The 20,234-nt window shown below is 42.8% G+C and overlaps 1 protein-coding gene across 2 annotated transcripts in view; it reads right to left on the minus strand.

Moving 5' to 3' along the window:
- LOC311057527 (rho guanine nucleotide exchange factor TIAM1-like) overlaps positions 1 to 20,234 on the minus strand; it is an 88,878-nt gene that overhangs the window by 19,982 nt on the left and 48,662 nt on the right. For both annotated transcript variants that reach the window (XM_084074496.1, XM_084074495.1), the window contains exons 13-18: positions 18,220 to 18,390; positions 15,713 to 15,817; positions 12,471 to 12,552; positions 11,751 to 11,837; positions 8,296 to 8,502; positions 6,585 to 6,715 (exon numbers count right to left, since the gene is read on the minus strand). In XM_084074496.1, the coding sequence (XP_083930622.1) occupies positions 6,585 to 6,715; positions 8,296 to 8,502; positions 11,751 to 11,837; positions 12,471 to 12,552; positions 15,713 to 15,817; positions 18,220 to 18,390 (783 nt within the window). The remainder of the gene's footprint in view (positions 1 to 6,584; positions 6,716 to 8,295; positions 8,503 to 11,750; positions 11,838 to 12,470; positions 12,553 to 15,712; positions 15,818 to 18,219; positions 18,391 to 20,234) is intronic.

Here is a 20,234-nt window from a genome sequence, read left to right on the forward strand (position 1 = left end):
TGGATATGTAATGCCATTCCTTCATTACTAAAATGTACAAGCCATGACAGCTTCTAAGGGCCCTTGGCATCTCCCAAACTTTCCACCTACTGTATGGATTTGGCACCTACACACATGCATATATGTATGCAAAGGTTTCTTTTTGTTTTGTGTCTCGCTTCAACAAGAAAGATTGTGGACCAGCTGTGGTGATGTCATCCTTGGGTATGTGTAAAGTTGTACAAACAAAAAAACCTTTGTGTGCATGCTGGGTTATCTTATCAGATGTAGATTTGTTGGAGATACTATTTCTGCTAGACTTATCAATACAAACACACCACACATCACATCATCACTTACATCGCTCTGTAAGGGAATCTACTCTGAAGAGAATTTACAAAACAAAATTATTACATTTTATTTTAAATAAAATACACACAGTAAGACTCTTAAAGTTCAGATTTAATCTGACATCTAGAGATCTACTGTATGCAAATCCATAAATCCCAACCAGAAATGATGAGATATGTACCATGACGCGGGGAGGAGGGAGAGTGAGAGATGAGACGAGAGAGAACCTTTAATCATTTAATCTTTATGATTAAACGAGTGGGTGAGGATTACATGTTATGACATGAGTCACTGTAAGTCTGTGTATGAGAACTGAATTCACAACTGACTTTACGTTGGAGCGCTAAGTGAACACGTGTCTTTCCAGGGACAACAATCTAACCTACATATGAAACCAATGCAATAAATATAATGCCAGCAACTCAAAACTGCACTACCATTTTATAATTCCTATCCATACTGTGAATCATATGTGTCACATTTTGAATCGGTTTTATTTTCTTGTTTGTAGGCCTATTGTTGTCAGTGTTTCATAAATCAGTGCAATGCTCCCTCTAGTGGAAAGGTGTGAGACAAGGGGAGCAGGAGAGGAAATTTAAGGAGAGGCCAAAAGCAGGAGAGTAGAGGAGAGGAGAGGAGGCTTGAGACTCATTTGGAAGGGACAAGACACTCATTTCACCATGAAGAATGCACACATTAAGTCAATTCGGACTCTAAATAAAACTGAGGGACAGTTTTTTTGTGTATTTCCTACACTTTACGTATGTTTTAACCCATTAAAACCGGGAAAGCATCGCGTCATTTCAGATTTTTGCGTTGGCTTTAAAAAAATAGCAGATATAGAAACAGTAACAGTAGTTCTAAAAGAAATAGCAGATCTACAAGGTTGCAGCACAGCACGAAGTGACGTGCTGTGAGCTTGTATATCTGCTATTTTTTTACATTTTTGAAAGATCTTGAAAGTGTGAGAACTAGTGATTTAGAAGGCATTCGTAGAATCGGCCTCAGCTCTTAATGGGTTAAAGAAATCATACAAATCATAGTCCCTCAAAAAACTATGCATTTCTAATTTCACATGCCCCTGAGCAGAATTGAAACCTCAGAGGACCACAGCAATCTCAGTCATCGCTAATATCACCATTATCCCAGGCAATCCCTCTCTCTTCTTCCCTCAGTTAGTTTATTGAGTGACTCGTGCTTTGTCTGTCATAATGAAGCTCTCCCCATTTCCCCCCAGCTAACGAGACGTTCTTTAATCTGCACTAAAATGATTCCAATCGTTCCAGAGAATGGAGCAATTAGAATGCGGTGGATAATTAAAATTTGTCCCAATTTTCAAAAGGACCATCCGCCGCCTCCTGTGCCTAAAACCACCATCCCACCATGTGACCCGAGGGTAAACTGGGTGAATACTTAGCGCTGCATTTCAAGCTAGTCAGAGAGACCGCAGAGGATTCAGCAGAGTGAGAGAGGAGCAGGCGGCCAACCTGAACACAAAAGGCAAACCCAAGTCTTGTGTCTCACGGGAAACAATTAAAAGAAAAATAAATGTAAAAAGAGAATGAGAGTGACAGAAATGTGTAGTGGTTTTTGGCAGCGCCGCAGGATTCTGTGGCTGACTTGGCTCATGTCTTGTTGACTCAAACAGGTCAGAGGGAAAACCCAGAGAGCTCAGCGCTCAGGTCAGGGCTCAGAGACAGGTTGGAGAGGTTGATGGTGACTCACAACCAAAAGGAGCCTCATGTTTATGGTAATGAACAGCAGAGGGTCAGAGGGTGTGATAGAGAGAGCAACAGCGGGACGGAGGTAAGGAGGGGTGTGTGTGTGTGTGTGTGTGTGTGTGTGTGTGTGTGTGTGTGTGTGTGTGTGTGTGTGTGTGTGTGTGTGTGTGTGTGTGTGTGTGTGTGTGTGTGTGTGTGGTAGAAATGGTGTCCATGTTTTATTGCCGCCATGTTTCGTTATTGTGTCGTTACGTCCTCCTGAGCCAATATCACAGAGATGTTCAATGTCGTTGCGGCTATCCTGTGATAAATATAAATCTGACTCTGACAAGAGGAGGGTGAAGACTGAGGGCACAAAGAAAAGGCAAAGGCAGTATGAAAATGTGATGAGGACAGGAGGACAGAGAGAGGGAGAGAGAGATACACAAAGCTGTCACATCTCGAGGAAGGACTCGGACATAACCCTGCACCTGAATTATGAAGGCTAATTATGTGATGACGAGACAGATGGCAATGGGGGAGATAGAGAGCGAGCGAGAGAGAGAGAGAGAGAGTAGAGTAGAGTAATAGGAGAGCGGACAGAGAACTGTAGCACAGAGTAAAGGAAGGATACAGATGGTGAGAGAGAATAAACGAGACAGGAGGTGATAGACTGAAAAGAAAGGTGAGATGGGGAGACTTCTAGTAATAGAGCCTGGCTCAGCACTAAACACAGAGGGATAATAACAGACAGCTCGAACCATTTTGGTTGAAAGGCCACAGTAAGCACTACTCTACTGTGATTTACCTTGCACTGTTTATTTTAGGCCAGGCAAGCTCATTTGTACTATAGCACATCTCATACACAAGGGAGCTTGAAGGAAATCTGTATGCACTGTTCCTGCATACTGTATGAAATGCAGTGGTGTAAAGTAACTAAGTACATTTACTCAAGTACTGTACTTAAGTACACTTTTGAAGTACTTTTACTTTTCCAATTGTCTACTTTTCCAATTGTCTACACTTTTACATCTACTCCACTACATCTCAGAGGAAAATATTGTACTTTTACTCCACTACAATTATTTGAAAACTTTAGTTACTAGTTACTTTTCGGATATAAATTATGATATTATAAAACATACATTAACCACTTTAGCCTTATTTTATACATAGGCTATTTGAAAATAGCCGATCTACAAGCTCACAACGCGTCGCATCGCGACGCGTTGTGGGCTTGTAGATCTGCTATTTTCAAATATTTTAGTACTTTTACTTTTGGTACTTTAAATACATTTTGATGCCAATACTTTTGTACTTTTACTCAAGTAAATTTTGAATTCAGGACTTTTACTTGTACATTGCCATATTGATACTTTTACTCAAGCAAAACATCAGAGTACTTTTTCCACCACTGATGAAATGTGTAAAATGTGTGATTCAGTGAAATGCACAGAACGGATGCCTGCTTCACTTTCAAACCTATAAAAGATGTTATGAAACGAGACCTCATCTCAGGAATTCCTTCTCAATACATACCATCCCCCGCACCAGGTAAATTCTGTTGAATAATGGCAGATTACATCATGTGAAATTGACTCCATATGTGGGCTTCAGCGCACTCTCTGTAGCACAAACATCTGCTTTATCATGTCTTTAAAAGATGTCCTATTACCGTAGCATGAAGAATCCTTTGTGGGAACGCCCGGTCATTAAAGAGATAACAGACGCTGAACTGCTTGATTCTGTGTAGATAATCTTCTTGATCACAGAAGTACTTTCAAACCAACACATTTGAACTTCTCTAGATATCCAATCATTGTTTCAAACCACTGGTTCTCAATGTGGGGTCTGGGGACCCCCAGGGGTCCCTGAGGGGGTAAATGATAGTCTACTCTAGATAGTAATCATTGTACCCTGTGTGGACTCTTACAGATCTGTAATTCCAGGAGTGTACAAATAGAACCTAATGGACCCTTACAGGTCCATATGGTTCCACTTTGTACACACTCAGAGTTAAATTAACACTGGATTTTACGGTGTAGATTGGGGTCCCAGACATAATTATTAGGTCTGTGGCTTAATGCATTATCAAACTGTATAGGTCCTTGAAATTAAAAAGGTTAGAATCACTACTGTAGATAATCTACTTCGCAGAGGTGCTTTCAAGCCAGCACAGAGGAATCTTTCTTCTAGATTCAATCATTGCTTTTAGAGAGTACAGAGAGTAGATATAATATGTCAGCATGTCTCTTTGGGAATCTCGTCTCCCTCCTTCTCATCTCCATCCGTCTCGCCTACACTCCCCCAACTAGTAATGGCACATTGGAGTCACAGAAGCAACCCTCATATCCAGTCTGGGAAGCCAACATTGACCCCAGCCATTAGATTTCGCTCCAGACTGAAGCTCACTGACTCACATCCAGACTATAGCTCACTGACACACATCCACACATGCGGAAAAAAGAATAGACCACTGTCCTTTGTTCACGCCATGGCTGCTGACAGGGACAGAGGTAAAAAACTGTTTCCCAGTGGTTACCGGGTTATCAGGCGTTGCCGTGGTAATGGAAGTGACAACCGTATCCCAGGGAGACGGGCTGGCACACGGCTTGTCCCAGCAATCACAGGCCCGACCCCTGATGAGACCAGACGTAATCTTAATTAGATAGTGACACTGATACTCACTCTCTCTCACTCGCGTGTACGTGCGCACACACACATACACACACACATCCCTATCCCGGTCTGTGGGCGAGCACGCCCCTGCGCGCACACACACACAGACACACACACAGTCTACACATGGGCACACACAGACGCATCTGTTGATGCATTAATTTATGGTGTGTGTGAGACAGGTGCACACATGGCTATTAGAACACGTGGATGCACTCAGTAACACATCAGCGGTGCATTCAGCTGCATCAGAAAAATCATTTGGGTTTTCGGTCATTTTGCGTTAGAAATGTGAATTGACTTGGGCTTCTAAATACGTCTTGTTTACATACGAGTGACTCTCCAGTGGCTGGTTTCAGAGCAGCTGTGTGAGTAGTTTATTTCCAATGCGTGTCTGTGCATGCACACATTTCCTCTCTCAGATCTTCACAAGGCAGCCAATCCACTGACCCCGTCTTTAAAAAGGTCACAAATATATCAACCACACAAGAAAGAATCTAGGAAAAAAGAAAAAACACACACAGACACACACCCCTATGACCTGCATGAGGTCACCCTGACCTGTCAGGTCTGCTTTTATAACCAGAAACAGATTGAGCTTGAAACTGTTCCACATCTGTTATACACACACATAATACACCGGCATCAGAGTCAGGTATGCACGTTGGTTCTCACACAGATGTGCGATCTGCTCTTTATGGATGCACCTGACCAGTGGCTAAAGACGTTGGACACTGTATACCACTCTGCTTTATGTTTTATTACTGGAATTCTCATAAACCACTGTACTCTTTATGCTGCTGCTACGTGGACATCCCTGTACTAGCATTTCAGCAGATTTTTGAAATTGTTGGTTTTCACATAAATTGCTCCTGTGTTCTGTGTCCATACAGGAGCAGAAACCACAATCAATATGGCCTGCACTCTCACAATACCTTACAGATATTGACCCCAGACAAAGAACAGAAATAGACAAATAAGCTTTTAAATACACTGCACGTTCTACCTGGAATAATGTACAGAAGTGTAATGTATTGAAATTGCAAGAGCTACATACTAGGGGGAATTTAAGGATTGAGAAAATAGTACTCTTGGTCAATATTAAAAAAATATTCATGCTGCTCTCTTGGCCAGGTCACCCTTGAAAAAGATATATCAATTTCAATGAGACTTTATATATACTGTATGTCTACTTGTGAGGGCATGTTTGCTGTATGTTCATTCTCTAACCTCTAAAACTATACTTCTATCTTCGAATATGGAAGCACAAGGAAACACACACACTCAAAAAGTACGGATGATGACATCACTGACAGAACGAGATGTGAAAAGTGAGCTTGCCCCTGAGGCCAAAAGCAGCCTGTCAAACAGCCTGAAAGATGGCAACGCAACAATGCAACTCATCATCCACACAGAATCCACCTCAGACATCAGCGCAGAGCCAGGGGTCACATACTGATACCAATACCAACAAGTCATCGTCTTTGTTGTTTGCAATGCATCCCAGTGCACAGGCATCATATTCCATCCATCACAGATTAAAGGCTCACGTCTGCCATTCCCCATCCTAGGCTGTCACACATGAAGGTTTCCAACGTCCTTCATTTGAAAAACATGCCCCCTCCCCCTCCCCCTCTTAAACAGGGGAAAATAAACTCTACAGTATGTTTCTATACCAACTCCAAATTCACCATTTAGAAGAAAACACCCAAGTTCCATGTTAGTACTGCAAGTTGAAAAACTATATTAAAAACAATAATATATATATATTTTTAAATAGACACATGAACAAACATACTCAATTGTGAACCTGAGTAGTGTTTTGGAATAGATGTCTATGCTCCCCCTTGGGTAACCTCATAAACATTTCATTACCTTATGTCCAGCTTCAGTGCTGTTCTTGTCCAAGTGTCCTACAGGGCTCTGTGGATCCAACTGAGGGCCGTCCAACAGCGTCTCATCCAGACTGTCCACCGTCAACCCTGACACCTCATCCAAAATGTCCTCTGCACACAAGAGAGAGAGAGAGATAGGGGCTTACTGAATAGGCATTGCATGTGCAGTATGTTATATCGAAATGATGAGTTTTCTCAGATGACAGAATGAATACATTTTATTTGTATAGCACTTTTCCAAACATAGTTGCAAAGTGCTTTACAGACATGTTAAAAACAGCAAACATCAGCTGGTGGCTGATAGGGTGAGAAGTTCAGTCACCCGGGAGAGACTCTGGTTCTTCACTTGCCTCTAATTCACTTGGAAAGGAGCCAGCTAAGGTAGTTCGGGCATCTAGTATGGATGCTTCCAGGGTGTCTCCCTAGGGAGCCCCTTGGCGTACGTCCCAATGGGAGGAGACCCCCGTGCAGACCAAGGACCAGATGGCGGGATAATATCTCCACACTGGCCTTGGAACAACGTTTTTTTTATCTATTTGACGAGCAAGCATCTCTAATTAATCTGTTACAATATACTTTTTGATATCATGCTGATGTCAGGATTTCTAGATATCATATCATCGTGCCCTTCTCTGTCACTAGCAGACCATTACCTACAGTACTGTTGCTCATCACAATAACACCACCATCCATCAACACTAGTTTTTTGTTTTGTTTTGTTTTGTTCAGACACTGCTTGTTGACTCTCGCCCGACTCTCAGAGTACTGCACGCCATGCATAAAGACAGCTTCCCACCATCTAGGGATTCACATTAATATTCAATTGCTACTGGAGGCCGAACATAAAGCAATGCCAGTTTGTCAGCCTGTGCGCTGCCTGCAACGCTCCAGTTCGGAGGGAATACAAATGACGTCCTTGCATAGATAAAAAGGGAGCAGGTCAGAGAGCGAGGCAGCTTTCTGCCCGTCTGCCAGGAGGTTGGCTGTCAGACAGTATCTATGAATAATTAGTAGATCACCCCGTTCACCTCCTGCTTTCAAAAAAACTGAAAAGAGAAGTGCAGCCCTCACCTGCATGCCCCCTTTCATTCCCTGGAGATATTTACAGTGAGCGAATTAAGGTGAGGAGTAAAAGCAAAGAAACCTAGAAGGAAATTGTGTTGGCATTGGTGCAGAGACTCCCCGTAAAATGCTACGTGAACAGTGTTAAGTGTAACACATTACGTAATATTACTTTATCAGTAACAAAGTAATACCATTCACTACTTTTATAAATTTGGCCGTATTCTTACAGCTACTACGTCAAGTAACAATTGAATGTCTACCATTCAATATTTCAGTGGTTCTTAAATGTCAAGGACCCCCAAATTGAAGATTTGGTCATGGACCCCATTCTGAAAATATTTTGTGCCAGGGACTCCACATAGGGACCCAGGGAAGATGTGTTCAATGTGTACAATTCTATTCTATTTTTCAGAATATATATACGCTGCACAGATAGAGGGCACTGCAGCTTCTGAGTTGTGTTTCATCTTGCAATGAAGTCTGCTAAATACATTAGAATAATAACCAATGACATTATTGTAGTATTGTTCTCCATTTTCTTTATCCTACCAAGGATGTTTTTGTGTAGTTATACATATTTCTCAAACTGATTCTCAAAAATATGCGTTATTATGAGGAATGGTTACCTTGACTCTGAGAGAAGATGTCAGTGGCCTGGTCCTGCTCCGAGCGCTGTGGGGGGAGGGAGCACAGTAGGCGAGGGTCCAGCAGGGGCAAGGTGCTGACGCTTAGGGTCAAAGCTGGGTTGATGAAGGCAGCCCGCATGTCCTCCATCTGGAGGGCCGACGCAGGTTTGCCGTTTAGTAAGAGGATCTCATCACCCGCTCTCAAACCTGAAAGAGAACGCAGCAGCACAGAGTATGAGAAAGAGATGAGGCCATATTTCAGGGACAGTTTGCAGCGCTTCACTCACAAAAACACATACATGACTACACAGTCAAATCCTCAGTGTTCATTTAACTCTGAGTGCGTTCAAATGTAACCAGATGGATCGTTGCGGGTCCATCTGGTTACAATTGCGCTTGTACACTCTCAGAGTTACAAATGGATAAATTAACACAGAGGACTTTACTATGCTAAGCTTCCCTTCATTTACAATAGCATTGCTGCAAAACTTTAACAAGCTTCAAGCAGATATTTCTTAGTAATTGTAGCTCCTATGTGTGTGTATGTATATTTTATTCATTTTTTACTATTTCTGAAACACTTTTTAACACAAAGGTGAAAACAAACACACAAGAGAGAGGGCATGTTTCCAGGTGATCTCCAAACTGCAGGACACCATCGCACAGCCTATCCTTTTTATGGCACATGTCATGTGACTATATGTGACATTGCCAACTGTCGTTCAAAATATGTACAAATTATCTACATGCAGTAACAACAAACATACAGCTCTGCTGTTCGCCTCCCAACAGCAGGCAGCACTATGGTTTAAAATACAAGTATGGACTCCATCTTGTTCCTATACATTAAAAATGCAATCTTCAGTGCTTGTTTGCCAGAGGCCAATCATGATCTAACAAGACTGAATAGGTTTACACAGTAGGGTGTCTTTTCCTGTCCCATCAACACTGTGCTTTCTGTCCTTCCATATGGTGAATAAACCAGGCAGTGTCTTAGAACAGAGTTGTTCAGTTTGACTGTCTTCTGGCCCCTCCCTTTTAACACCTGCGCCCTGTTCACCTAATTACTTCTCAGTCTCCAACCAATTAGCAGGCAATATTGTCCAATAATATAGATTGGATCTGACAGCTGTTCAGTAAACGAAACAGTTCTCTCACCTGCCCTCAGTACAGAGGCCATACAAAGGGGTTTGGTACTTTTGACACACATGAATCAAAATGATACAGTCAATATATATATATATATATATATATATATATATATATATATATATATATATATATATATATATATATATATATATATATATATATATATATATATATATATATTTATTTATTTTAAGTTAAGAAAAAATAACTGAAGTAGACGATCTACAAGCTCACAATATGTTGCATCGTGAGTCGTGACGTGTTATGAGCTTATAGATCACCTATTTAAGCTATTCGTCATAGGAAAATTACTGTTTATTTTGTGTGTATGTGTGGGTGTGTGCGTTCGTGTGCACACACGTGTGGGGGGGTCTCAACTATTGTCAGATGTAAGAAGGGCTCTAAGGTAAAAAAGGTTGCTTTGGAAAATGGTCGGCAGTAATGTCAAGTATACTGTGAGTCATAGTTAATGGGCTAAACATGCCAGACCACCAATATGGTTCTTTAATTCACATTGCATCCCATGTAATGGAAATAGCAGACGGTCTGAAACACTGTGAAGCTGTTTTTAAATAATAATGCCTCACCACCACCACCAACCACACACACACACACACACACACACACACACACACACACACACACACACACACACACACACACACACACCCACACCCACACCCCCACATACACACACACACACACACACACACACACACACACACACACACACACACACACACACACACACACACACATACTGTGTATACAAACCGTCACATACACACACAGTTACTCACATTTAGCCCTAAGTTATGACCTAGTTGTCTGCATTGTGAAATGTCAGCTGTGGTGTAGTCTTTTATTGGATGGAGAAAGAAAACCCCTCTGGTCGCACTATTGTGTGTGGGCGTGTGTGCATGCATGTTTGCGTGCATACGTGTGTTTATGTGTGTGTGTGTGTGTGTGTGTGTGTGTGTGTGTGTGTGTGTGTGTGTGTGTGTGTGTGTGTGTGTGTGTGTGTGTGTGTGTGCGCGCACGCACGCTCGTGTGCGTGTGTGAGTAAGGGGGGGTTACACTGAAAGATGGACAGAGATGGAGCTTAGAGGCAACTTGTCCAATGCTGGCCTGGTTTGTGCACACAGCCTCCAGCAATTATAGGCCAATCTTTATCCATTCCCTTCAGTCCAGATTCACTAATATACATACACACACACACACACACACACACACACACACACACACACACACACACACACACACACACACACACACACACACACACACACACACACACACACACACACACACACACACACACACACACAGTCTGACAATCTTTATTCAGTGATTCAAGATGAGAAATACAGTGTAATATTCCAAATGGGATGGGTGTCTAGTGCAGTCTGGCTGCCATATCCCCTCTCTGTCTCTGCCTCCAAACAGAGATACAAATCCCTAACCTCTGGCTAGAGACAATCTGCTACTACACTGCTATTTAGAATGCTAATACATTAGAGGACACAATGTCACACTTGAGTAACCATGGTCTGACTCTCGGGGGCAGAAAAGGCGCACTGCAGACCCTTCATTTTCTATACATTAACATTGCATCACAGAACCTCTGTGTGTTTCTCAAAAAGCTATTAGGTTTCTGTGACTCCATCACATGACAGGGAACCGTTGAGAGAGAGAGAGAGTGGTAGATATCTCTAGTCCCTAACGTGCAGCAGACAACAGCTAAACAAGACAAAGGAGAGCAGTTTTTATTGGTATAGTTTCCCTACTGGGATCAATAAAGTTCTCATCTCATCTCATCTCATCTCATCTCATCTCATCTCATCTCACCTCACCTCACCTCACCTCACCTCACCTCACCTCACCTCACCTCACCTCACCTCACCTCATCCAACCTAAGAGGTTGTTGCCTGTTTGACTACTACAGAACAGTTTGTGACAGGGGCCCCATACAAGATTTCTGTTGTTAAATTCTTTTCCACGATTCTTTTTTTAAATAGCTGATCTATAAGCTCACAGCGCATTGCATCGTGTCGTGAGCTTGTACCGTATGGGTTTAAAGTGGTTAAACTGCTTTTGAATCTATATTAACATATTTTACTGGGGACCCCCTGGAACCCATTCAAGGACCCCTGAGGGTCCTCAAACCCCACTTTGAGAACAAGTGAACAACATTTCAGTCACTTCAGTGGTGCCACTGATCAGGAATATCAGTGTCAGGTCAGGGTGTCTCCGTATGTTGAGAAACCAGTCAGATCGGAGGCAGAGTTATAATATATACACACCTTTGGCTGAGGCCAGTCCTGCTGCTTTCACTTCAGTGACGTGGAGCTGCTGCGTTCCCTCCTCATCAATGACAGCCACAGAAAAGCCTTCAGAAAGACAGACAAGACAGACAGACAGACAGACAGACAGACAGACAGACAGACAGAATAGGACAAAGTACATTTATTTTTAATTTCCAGTCAGTAACCTTTTGAAACGAAAAATTACAGCATAGCCAGTTGAGTAATGCAGACAATTAAAATGAATTACAGTCATTCTGGTTCATCCCCACATTGTCATTAAGTCAGTCTGACTCAATCAACTGCATTACTTAAAGGATTTGATACATAGTGATTCTCAATCAGTGGGTCAGGGCCCCAAACATGTGCTGTCAAAATGTTCTGGCTGGGTCACGGACAAAAGAATCACTGTAAGAGAGTCTTTGCTGTTACTTAATGGGGAATAAATTACAGCTACGCATAAATGCTTTCATTCATTGACTTCTATTTTTACCTTTTTCCGTTCTACTGTTTTATTATCATCTTGGCCGTTCAGTGTGTCCCTGACTAATACATAAAGGTTTCAATGAATGAGCAAATAAATAACATTTTAATACACTGACTTCAATGCCAGGTCCCTGGGTGAAATCAGATGGAAAATGTACTGTATGTGTGCACGCTTGTGCGTGCGTGCGTAGGTGTGTTTGTATGTAATCTAGCTGTGAGAGAGACCCATCGTACCATATCCTATGGAGCAGGACTCCGCCTTATCAAAGTGGATGACCTTGGTTGCCTTGGGGCAGACTTCAATCTCTTTGTAGAGCTGCGAACACAGAGATGAAGATGATGGGATTTAATAAGTGGAAAAACAGCAACGACGGCACGCATGTCTGTCTCCCCACATGTTCATTTAACTCTGAGCATGTACAAAATGTAAGTGTCTACTTGGTTACATTTGTACACGCAAATCAGAGACTGAGGACCTTGCAGTATACACTTGCGTTCCTTTATCGTCTTCTGCAATGGAATAGAATAAAGTTCAATCACAAGAAAGAAATCGGCTAATCGATGGCAGCATCATTCTCTACGCTCTTCCACCTCATGGATCATAATAAAGGACGTACAGGCTAATGTTTAATTCAGGCTTCTTAACGGGGCAAACTGAGCGTGAAGGTTGTGGGGTCAAAGCCAAGGTCAGGCTCTGTGAAGTGTGTGTGTGTGTGTGTGTGTGTGTGTGTGTGTGTGTGTGTGTGTGTGTGGGGGGGGGGGGGGGGGTGACTTCACATGCATAGACACAGCTGTGTGTATGTAACAACAGACCTAAACAGAAGCAAGCACACAGTGTGCTTGTCACTATGATGGGGGGAAATATATATAATGATGATAATATAATATTCTTAGCCTGGGAATGAAAAGAGAAAAGTGGATTGAGATCAAAGCCCGGAGATAAAAGCATGACGAGATAAAAGAGAAAGGCAGAGAGAGAGAGAGAGAGAGAGAGAGAGAGAGAGAGAGAGAGAGAAAGAGAGAGAGAGAGAGAGAGAGCAAAGGGTTATAAAAGGGCTACTTGAGTAAAACAGTTATAAGGATTGTGCTGTGAAAGGGCTCAGTGTGCTTCAGTTCAGCGGTTTTAAAGTTACAGGTGCTGAATAAAGTGGATGTTAAGGTCTTTTTCAAATACTGGAGTGCTAGAATTCGGCCTTCACACCTACTGTACACTATGCCGATCCGACCGTTGGGGGGCTTTGCCGGGGGCTTTGTCAGAGTACCCGTTTGTCTGTGTCCCTATTTTGCCCATTTATGTAGATCTCTGTATCTGTCTGTCTACCTGTGTCCCTTTTATGCCCATATATGGGGATCCCTGATGTCATTATTATATGCCCATACCCTGTATATTGGCATGCCCATATATGGGCCTCTTGGTCGGATCGGCGGTTCTGGACAACCACATATCCGAACAACTTGGCGTCCTTGCCAATGCCGCACGGCAAGTTTTAAGTTGCTCATTGACTTCAAACTCGGCACACATGATGTGTATGCTGTGTGCATAGCGGTCGAAGCTGTGCCTCTGGACAACAGGATCTCCATATACAGTATGCCTATATATGGGCATATCGGTTATGTCTGAGTCATAGTGACATGCCTATATATGGGCGTATGGGGTTTGTTTATGGTTATGTGTGAGTCATAGTGATATGGGAGTATGTGGTTTGTTTATGGCTATGTTTGAGTCACAGTGACGTCAGAGGTCCGCCGGCCGGCCTTAAGCCAATCTGGGATACATAGCATAGCAGGAAGCAGATCTACAAGCTAACAACGTGTGTGCTTGTAAGTGTGTATAGCCTTGGGAACCAACGGTTTCCCAGCCATGTGGCCCATACAGTATATCAGGAGTCTATCTCCTGTTTCCATAGCATGAGGCAGCTTGATGTACTGTACAAGTACACCCCCTGGACATGATGCCAGGATGTCACAGGGCTTACCCCCAATACAACCCTTGATGCCGAGTGCAAAGCAGGGAGGCACTGGGAACCATTCTTTCGTATGACTCGGCCAGGGAGTGAACCACCGACCTACCCAATCTTAGGGAGCGGACACTCGAACCACAAGGTCACTGAGCTGGTCATTTTTGTGTGCTTGTCCAGTAGATATACTGTCATATGATGGTGAGTATAAATCAGGCGTTATATGAACATGAACAGAAATGCATCCACGCATACAGAGTATACAGCATGCACAATTTTGCATAATTCATTACATATGTGCAGTATATCTTGGGAATTTCGCACACGCTTCGACACTAATCTGCAAGCGAGTCATAAAACATGCACAAACATTGCATGCATTTGGATCTTGCCTGGGTTACAAAGAAAGCGGGTCAAGACCCCTAGATTGCTACACTCGCCTCTAAATAGTAAGTGAAACACAATACAGGGTAATTAACACACAACACGTATCATTTCTTTAATTACTTGAAATGAAAGTAGATGTGTGTGGGTAGTAATTTAATTATTCAATGGTTGATTGTGCGGTATAGGATCAAGGCAGGCAATCTGGAACATCATAAGGGAGGGGGGGGGGGGGCGCTACCGTATGCTTCTTGTGGTTATTTCCTACTCTGACAAGAGAAAATCAACGCTATTATAACTAAGCTGTACGCATGAAAACGCAATAACAATCACATGACTTTGTGGATGCCACAGAGAGGGGGTGGGGTATAAATATAATAAAAAGAAAATGAATTCCACTCTACTGTATAAATACACAGGAGAGTGCAATTAGTCATATAACCGAAAGATTTAGTCAATGCACTAGCGTATATTTAATCTATTATTACCATTGTTGGTGGTAAAAATAGAATTGTATATCCATGGCAGCATGATCCATGCAGTGTGTGGATTATTCTGTCCAGCACCTTGGATTTTATTGTTTGGATGTGCATGCCATTATAAACTTTTTGTATAAGAATAGTGATCATTGCATCAAACTATAATCAGGCTGAACTGTGAATAAAGTGTGAAATGAGTGGGATCAAATGAGAAGACAATATGAACATGAATATGAACTCAAAGAGTTAATTTAGTATAGCTCATCAATATCGTCAATTTAAAAAGAGTTTTGGTACGTTTAAGAGGAAGCACAGGCTACAATGTAAAATCCTGACTGCAAAGATGAAAAAACGTGTGTAAAAAGTAGAAGTACTGATTCTACTTCTTTACTCAAGTAAAAGATTAGAAATGCCGGCTATTCTTTGATCTCAGTTCACTTCGAGGCCAGCACTTGCCTTCAAGAGGTGTGCGCTACTACTCTTTGATCTTGTATACTTTGAAACTTCCCACCTCTGCATGACTGTCAATTTAAGTCCCATAGTGTAAAAATGGAGGGCCCATTTTTACACTCTCAGAGTTAAATTGAAACTCAAGATTTTGCAGTTTACCCATCAGGCTGAGACACCCCCCCTCCCATGTTGGGTTCTCTCTCACCAGGTCAGAGATGTCCTCTTCAGGCTTTGGGACATAGAGGAGAACCTGGCCCTCCACACACACCTTGAGACGCACGTAGTGGTTGGATGGATCCAGCTTATGGGCCTGCAAGACACAATGAAGGTCCAGGGGACAGAGGAAGAGGATGTGTTAAAGGCTGATTCATACTTTGCCGTATATACGATGTTGCCGAAAATAGCCGATGTACAAGCATCGCATTGCACATCGGCAATTTTTGGTGTAAGACACCATCGCAGGATGGACTATATATGAAGCATGACTCAAAGTATAGGACTGATAAACTAGGAAATGACAAAGCAACAATGAACGTGATTTCTTTGTAAGCTGCTGCGGTTTGATCCTCTTTAACAGAAAGCTTACAATGGCACTCTTGCACAGTGTGGCTCAGTACTGTACAGTGTACTGTATACACACACTGTAACCCTACTGACAATTGACTGCATTAGAGGATATATGTATTCAATCATGCATGTTCGTCGACATGCATGTATAGCACATATAGGGGACAGATTAGGCGCTCCAGTTATTTATGACATTTTACTACATGCACACATGCACACGCACATTCAGACATACAGATCTGCTTCATATACTGCACATGTGTCACAGTGGATAGATCCTGATGGGACATAGGTCAACATATACAGTAGTACATATCATTGTTCATTAGGGATGATTCTAGTGTGCAGCCAAGTATGTCATTTAATAATTATTTAAACTGATAAAGTCACAAAGACTATAGGGAGAGAGACAGAGATTGAGGTGGGAGGGTTTAGCAAGACATGAGGAATGAGAAAGAGTGAAACTGTGTGTGTGACTGCTGCGTGAAAGAGAGAAAGGAATAGAGAGAGAGAGAGAGAGAGAGAGAGAGAGAGAGAGAGAGAGAGAGAGAGAGGGGGGGGGGAGATATGTTGATGAAGATAACAACATACAGTACTGAATCCAAAATAAGGAATGACATGACACACACTGTATAATAAGGCACATAGATACATGGAAAAGTACATCTGTTCTGTTCTTTACATACTTGAACCACAGACAATATTGTGTAACACCTCAACCATCCCAGGTATTGCAAACACTCCCGTCAATACATCAATACACACTGACAGGAGAGAGAGAGAGAGAGAGAGAGAGAGAGAGAGAGAGAGAGAGAGAGAGAGAGAGAGAGAGAGAGAGAGAGAGAGAGAGAGAGAGAGATAGTGCAGTTATGATAACATATTAGAGTTAGCACTCTAATGATATGTACAATCCATTCAAATAAACCATCCAACCCACATTTAAAACTCATCAGTAAACCAAGTCCTTGTCCATTTTACATTTTAATTGGCTTGTCATGGTCAATTATCTGCTCAGTCTCTGGTGTTACCAAATTGTTAAAACGGTTAGAAGATTTCAAATGCTTTGGCCGCAAAAGAGAACATTAGCATAAAGTGATATGGTAGCGGGCAGGGCTATGCAATTAACGTGCCCAAATTCAGAATGGAAAGGTCTCGAGTTCAATACCCGCAAGAGCACATTAATGTGTCTTTCACACACATTAGACACTGAACCCACTTGTCTGCTAACTCGTTGTGAAAACTAAACCTGGACGTCTAAACTGCCTTGGTACCACACAATAACATTCTCAGTTTTGATTTAACCAAATGAACATTTACGGGACTGTAACTCTGAGAGTGTACAAATGGAACCAACTGGATTCTTAGTATAGTGTGTGCGTGTGTGTGTGTGTGTGCGTGCGTGCGTGCGTGCGTGCGTGCGTGCGTGCGTGCGTGCGTGCGTGCGTGCGTGCGTGCGTGCGCATGTGTGTGTGTTTGTGAGTTGAGAAATTATGTTTGCGTGCTGAGAAACGTAATACAGCATGGAACACAATGCGACGGATGCTAGGAGAAGGAAAGGGCTGGGCAAACAAGTTTTACCTTTCACTTCAGCTCATGAAACAGGTGAAGAGTTATATTATACTTTCTCCGTCGTGTGTGAAGCATTTGACCGAATGCATGCCAAAACAACTCCCAGGTGTTCAATATTTGAGTAGTACTGCATTTGCAGTGTAGTAAAAAAAAGAAAAGAGAAAAAAATGAATTCTACACCTTTTGACAATTCAAAAAAGAAAAAATTGTTAGTGTAGAGATACAGGAAACCAAGGGCAGAAAGGCATTCAAAACTCCTGCTGGAATTAAACCATTACAATCCATGTCAACACACTATCCCTCTCATCTATATATCTACTTTGCTTCACTGGTTCAGGCACCATAGGCCTACTGTAAATGATGATTCTAGAGTGAATAGAATACACCAATGGGTTCCCACATCAGATTGGGCCCATGTTTAATACAGGCCTGAGAGAGTCTCATATTGTTCTGCGACAGTACACTGTGGTTCTGACCATGGGACACCTTACTATTAAGGTGTATATAAAATGTAAAAATATTTCCAAGTGAAGATGTGTCTGAAAATGAAAATGTGGTCAGTAATACGTAACAGACCTTGCAGACAGTGTCCAGGGCATCCAGTGCCGTCTCTCCGGGATGTATGATCACCAGGACAGGCTGGTCGTTAGGAAGACACACCCAGGATGGAGTCAGGTAATCAGGAACCCAAATGTCACTGTCCACGTTCTGCTGGGGAACACTTTTCACTGAGCCTTCCCTCCGACTCTGAAACACAATCGATTGATTTGTCATTAAAATAAACATGCTCTGGGAATGCACGCGGCCCACCCATCTGACTGGCTGCCGTGTTAAGCGGTCAGATGGGCGGGCTGCAAACTCCTTCAATATTTTCAAGTAGGCCCTGATCCACAAAAGGTTGAGAACCTGTTGTGCATGCACACGCACGCACACATTTTACACCTCCCGGAGTTCCCTTTGCTGAATCATTGAGTGAGCCAAACACTGATCCTAATTCATTTGCAGTGTAGTAAAACATTATAATAATAAGAATTCTACACCTTTAGACAACTTTATTTTGAAGATTGTTAGCAGGCCTGGAATTTCGTCGTTTTAGGGGCAAGGCCACTTGGCCTTTGCTGTTGTCCATTTTTTGAGGGCAAAAAGGCCAAATGCCATGGCAGTAAGGCCATCAAATAAAACAAGATTTTCCATTGAGAGTCCATTGAAAGAATTCATTGAATTTAAAAGGTTGAGAACCGCTGTTGTACATGCATGCACACAGACACGCATTGTATTTGTTGTATTCAGAGTGGCACAGTGTAGGGTAGGCTGATAGCAGCGTCACTGAGCACAGGGCATCAGATCATATTACCTTTTAATCTAATCTAATGTAATTCATCTGCGTGCGTGCGTGCGTGCGTGCGTCACGTGTGTGTGTGTGCGTGCGTGCCTGAGTGTGTACGTACGTGCGTGTGTGCGTATGTGTGTGTGTGTGTGTGTCCACATCTGACATGAGGTCCATGCTCTATGACCTTTAAATCCATCAGTCTGACCCCTGACAATCTGTCCATCCCATCAGTACAGATCCTCATCCTCTTCCATCGCAGTCGGTTTGTCACTGATAACATATCTGCTCCTATCAGGTAACCAGACAGCCAGATACCCCTTTATTCTTTCATCCCACTCTCATGCCTTCCCCCATCCATCACTGCCTCTCCTTCTGCTACCCCCCATCCCAGACCCCCCCCTTCATCCATCTCTCATCACACAACCCCAAGCCAAGATTTGAATTCTCACCACACAATCTGCTGATGGTTAACAATCTGTCATGGTGGTCCCTTGTTTAAGTGAACTCAGACTTTTAGTACACTCTGTGTGTGTGTGTGTGTGTGTGTGTGTGTGTGTGTGTGTGTGTGTGTGTGTGTGTGTGTGTGTGTGTGTGTGTGTGTGTGTGTGTGTGTGTGTGTGTGTGTGTGCGCGTGTGCGCGCGTCCGTGCGGCGTGTGTGCGGCACTGTGCGCATATACTGTACATCTGGTGCATGCATATAGATATGCATTACTGTATTCCTTTTAATAGTACATGCATTTATACTGTTGTACATGCATACATTTTAATTGTTTTTATTTTAACGCTTGCTTTGGCAATGCAAACATACTGTATATGTTTCTCATGCCAATAAAGCTCATTTGAATTTAATTTAATACCCATATGCATTCACATTATGTATATAATACAGTATATGTACAGTAATATACAGTATGTAATGGTATGTGTGTGGGCGAGAAAGATAAATTGGAAGAGACAAAGGGAGGCAGAAAGAGAGGGAGACATGAAGTGGAACGCAAACAAACACAAACACACACACACACATTCTTATAGACAGACAGCAGCCTGGGGTTGGGGGGGTGGGGGGTGCCTCCTCCTACTCCCTGAACTCCCAGGCCTCCTCGGCACCATCTGGCTCCCCTCCTGGCCTACCCAGCATGCCTCTGCTGGGGGTGGGAGACGCATGGGCAGCATGGTAAACTAACACCCCACACCCTACGCACGCACGCACGCACGCACGCACGCACGCACGCACGCACGCACGCACGCACGCACGCACGC

The sequence above is a fragment of the Gymnoscopelus microlampas genome (genome assembly GCF_963454915.1).
Source record: "Gymnoscopelus microlampas genome assembly, chromosome: 12".
NCBI lineage: Eukaryota > Metazoa > Chordata > Actinopteri > Myctophiformes > Myctophidae > Gymnoscopelus > Gymnoscopelus microlampas.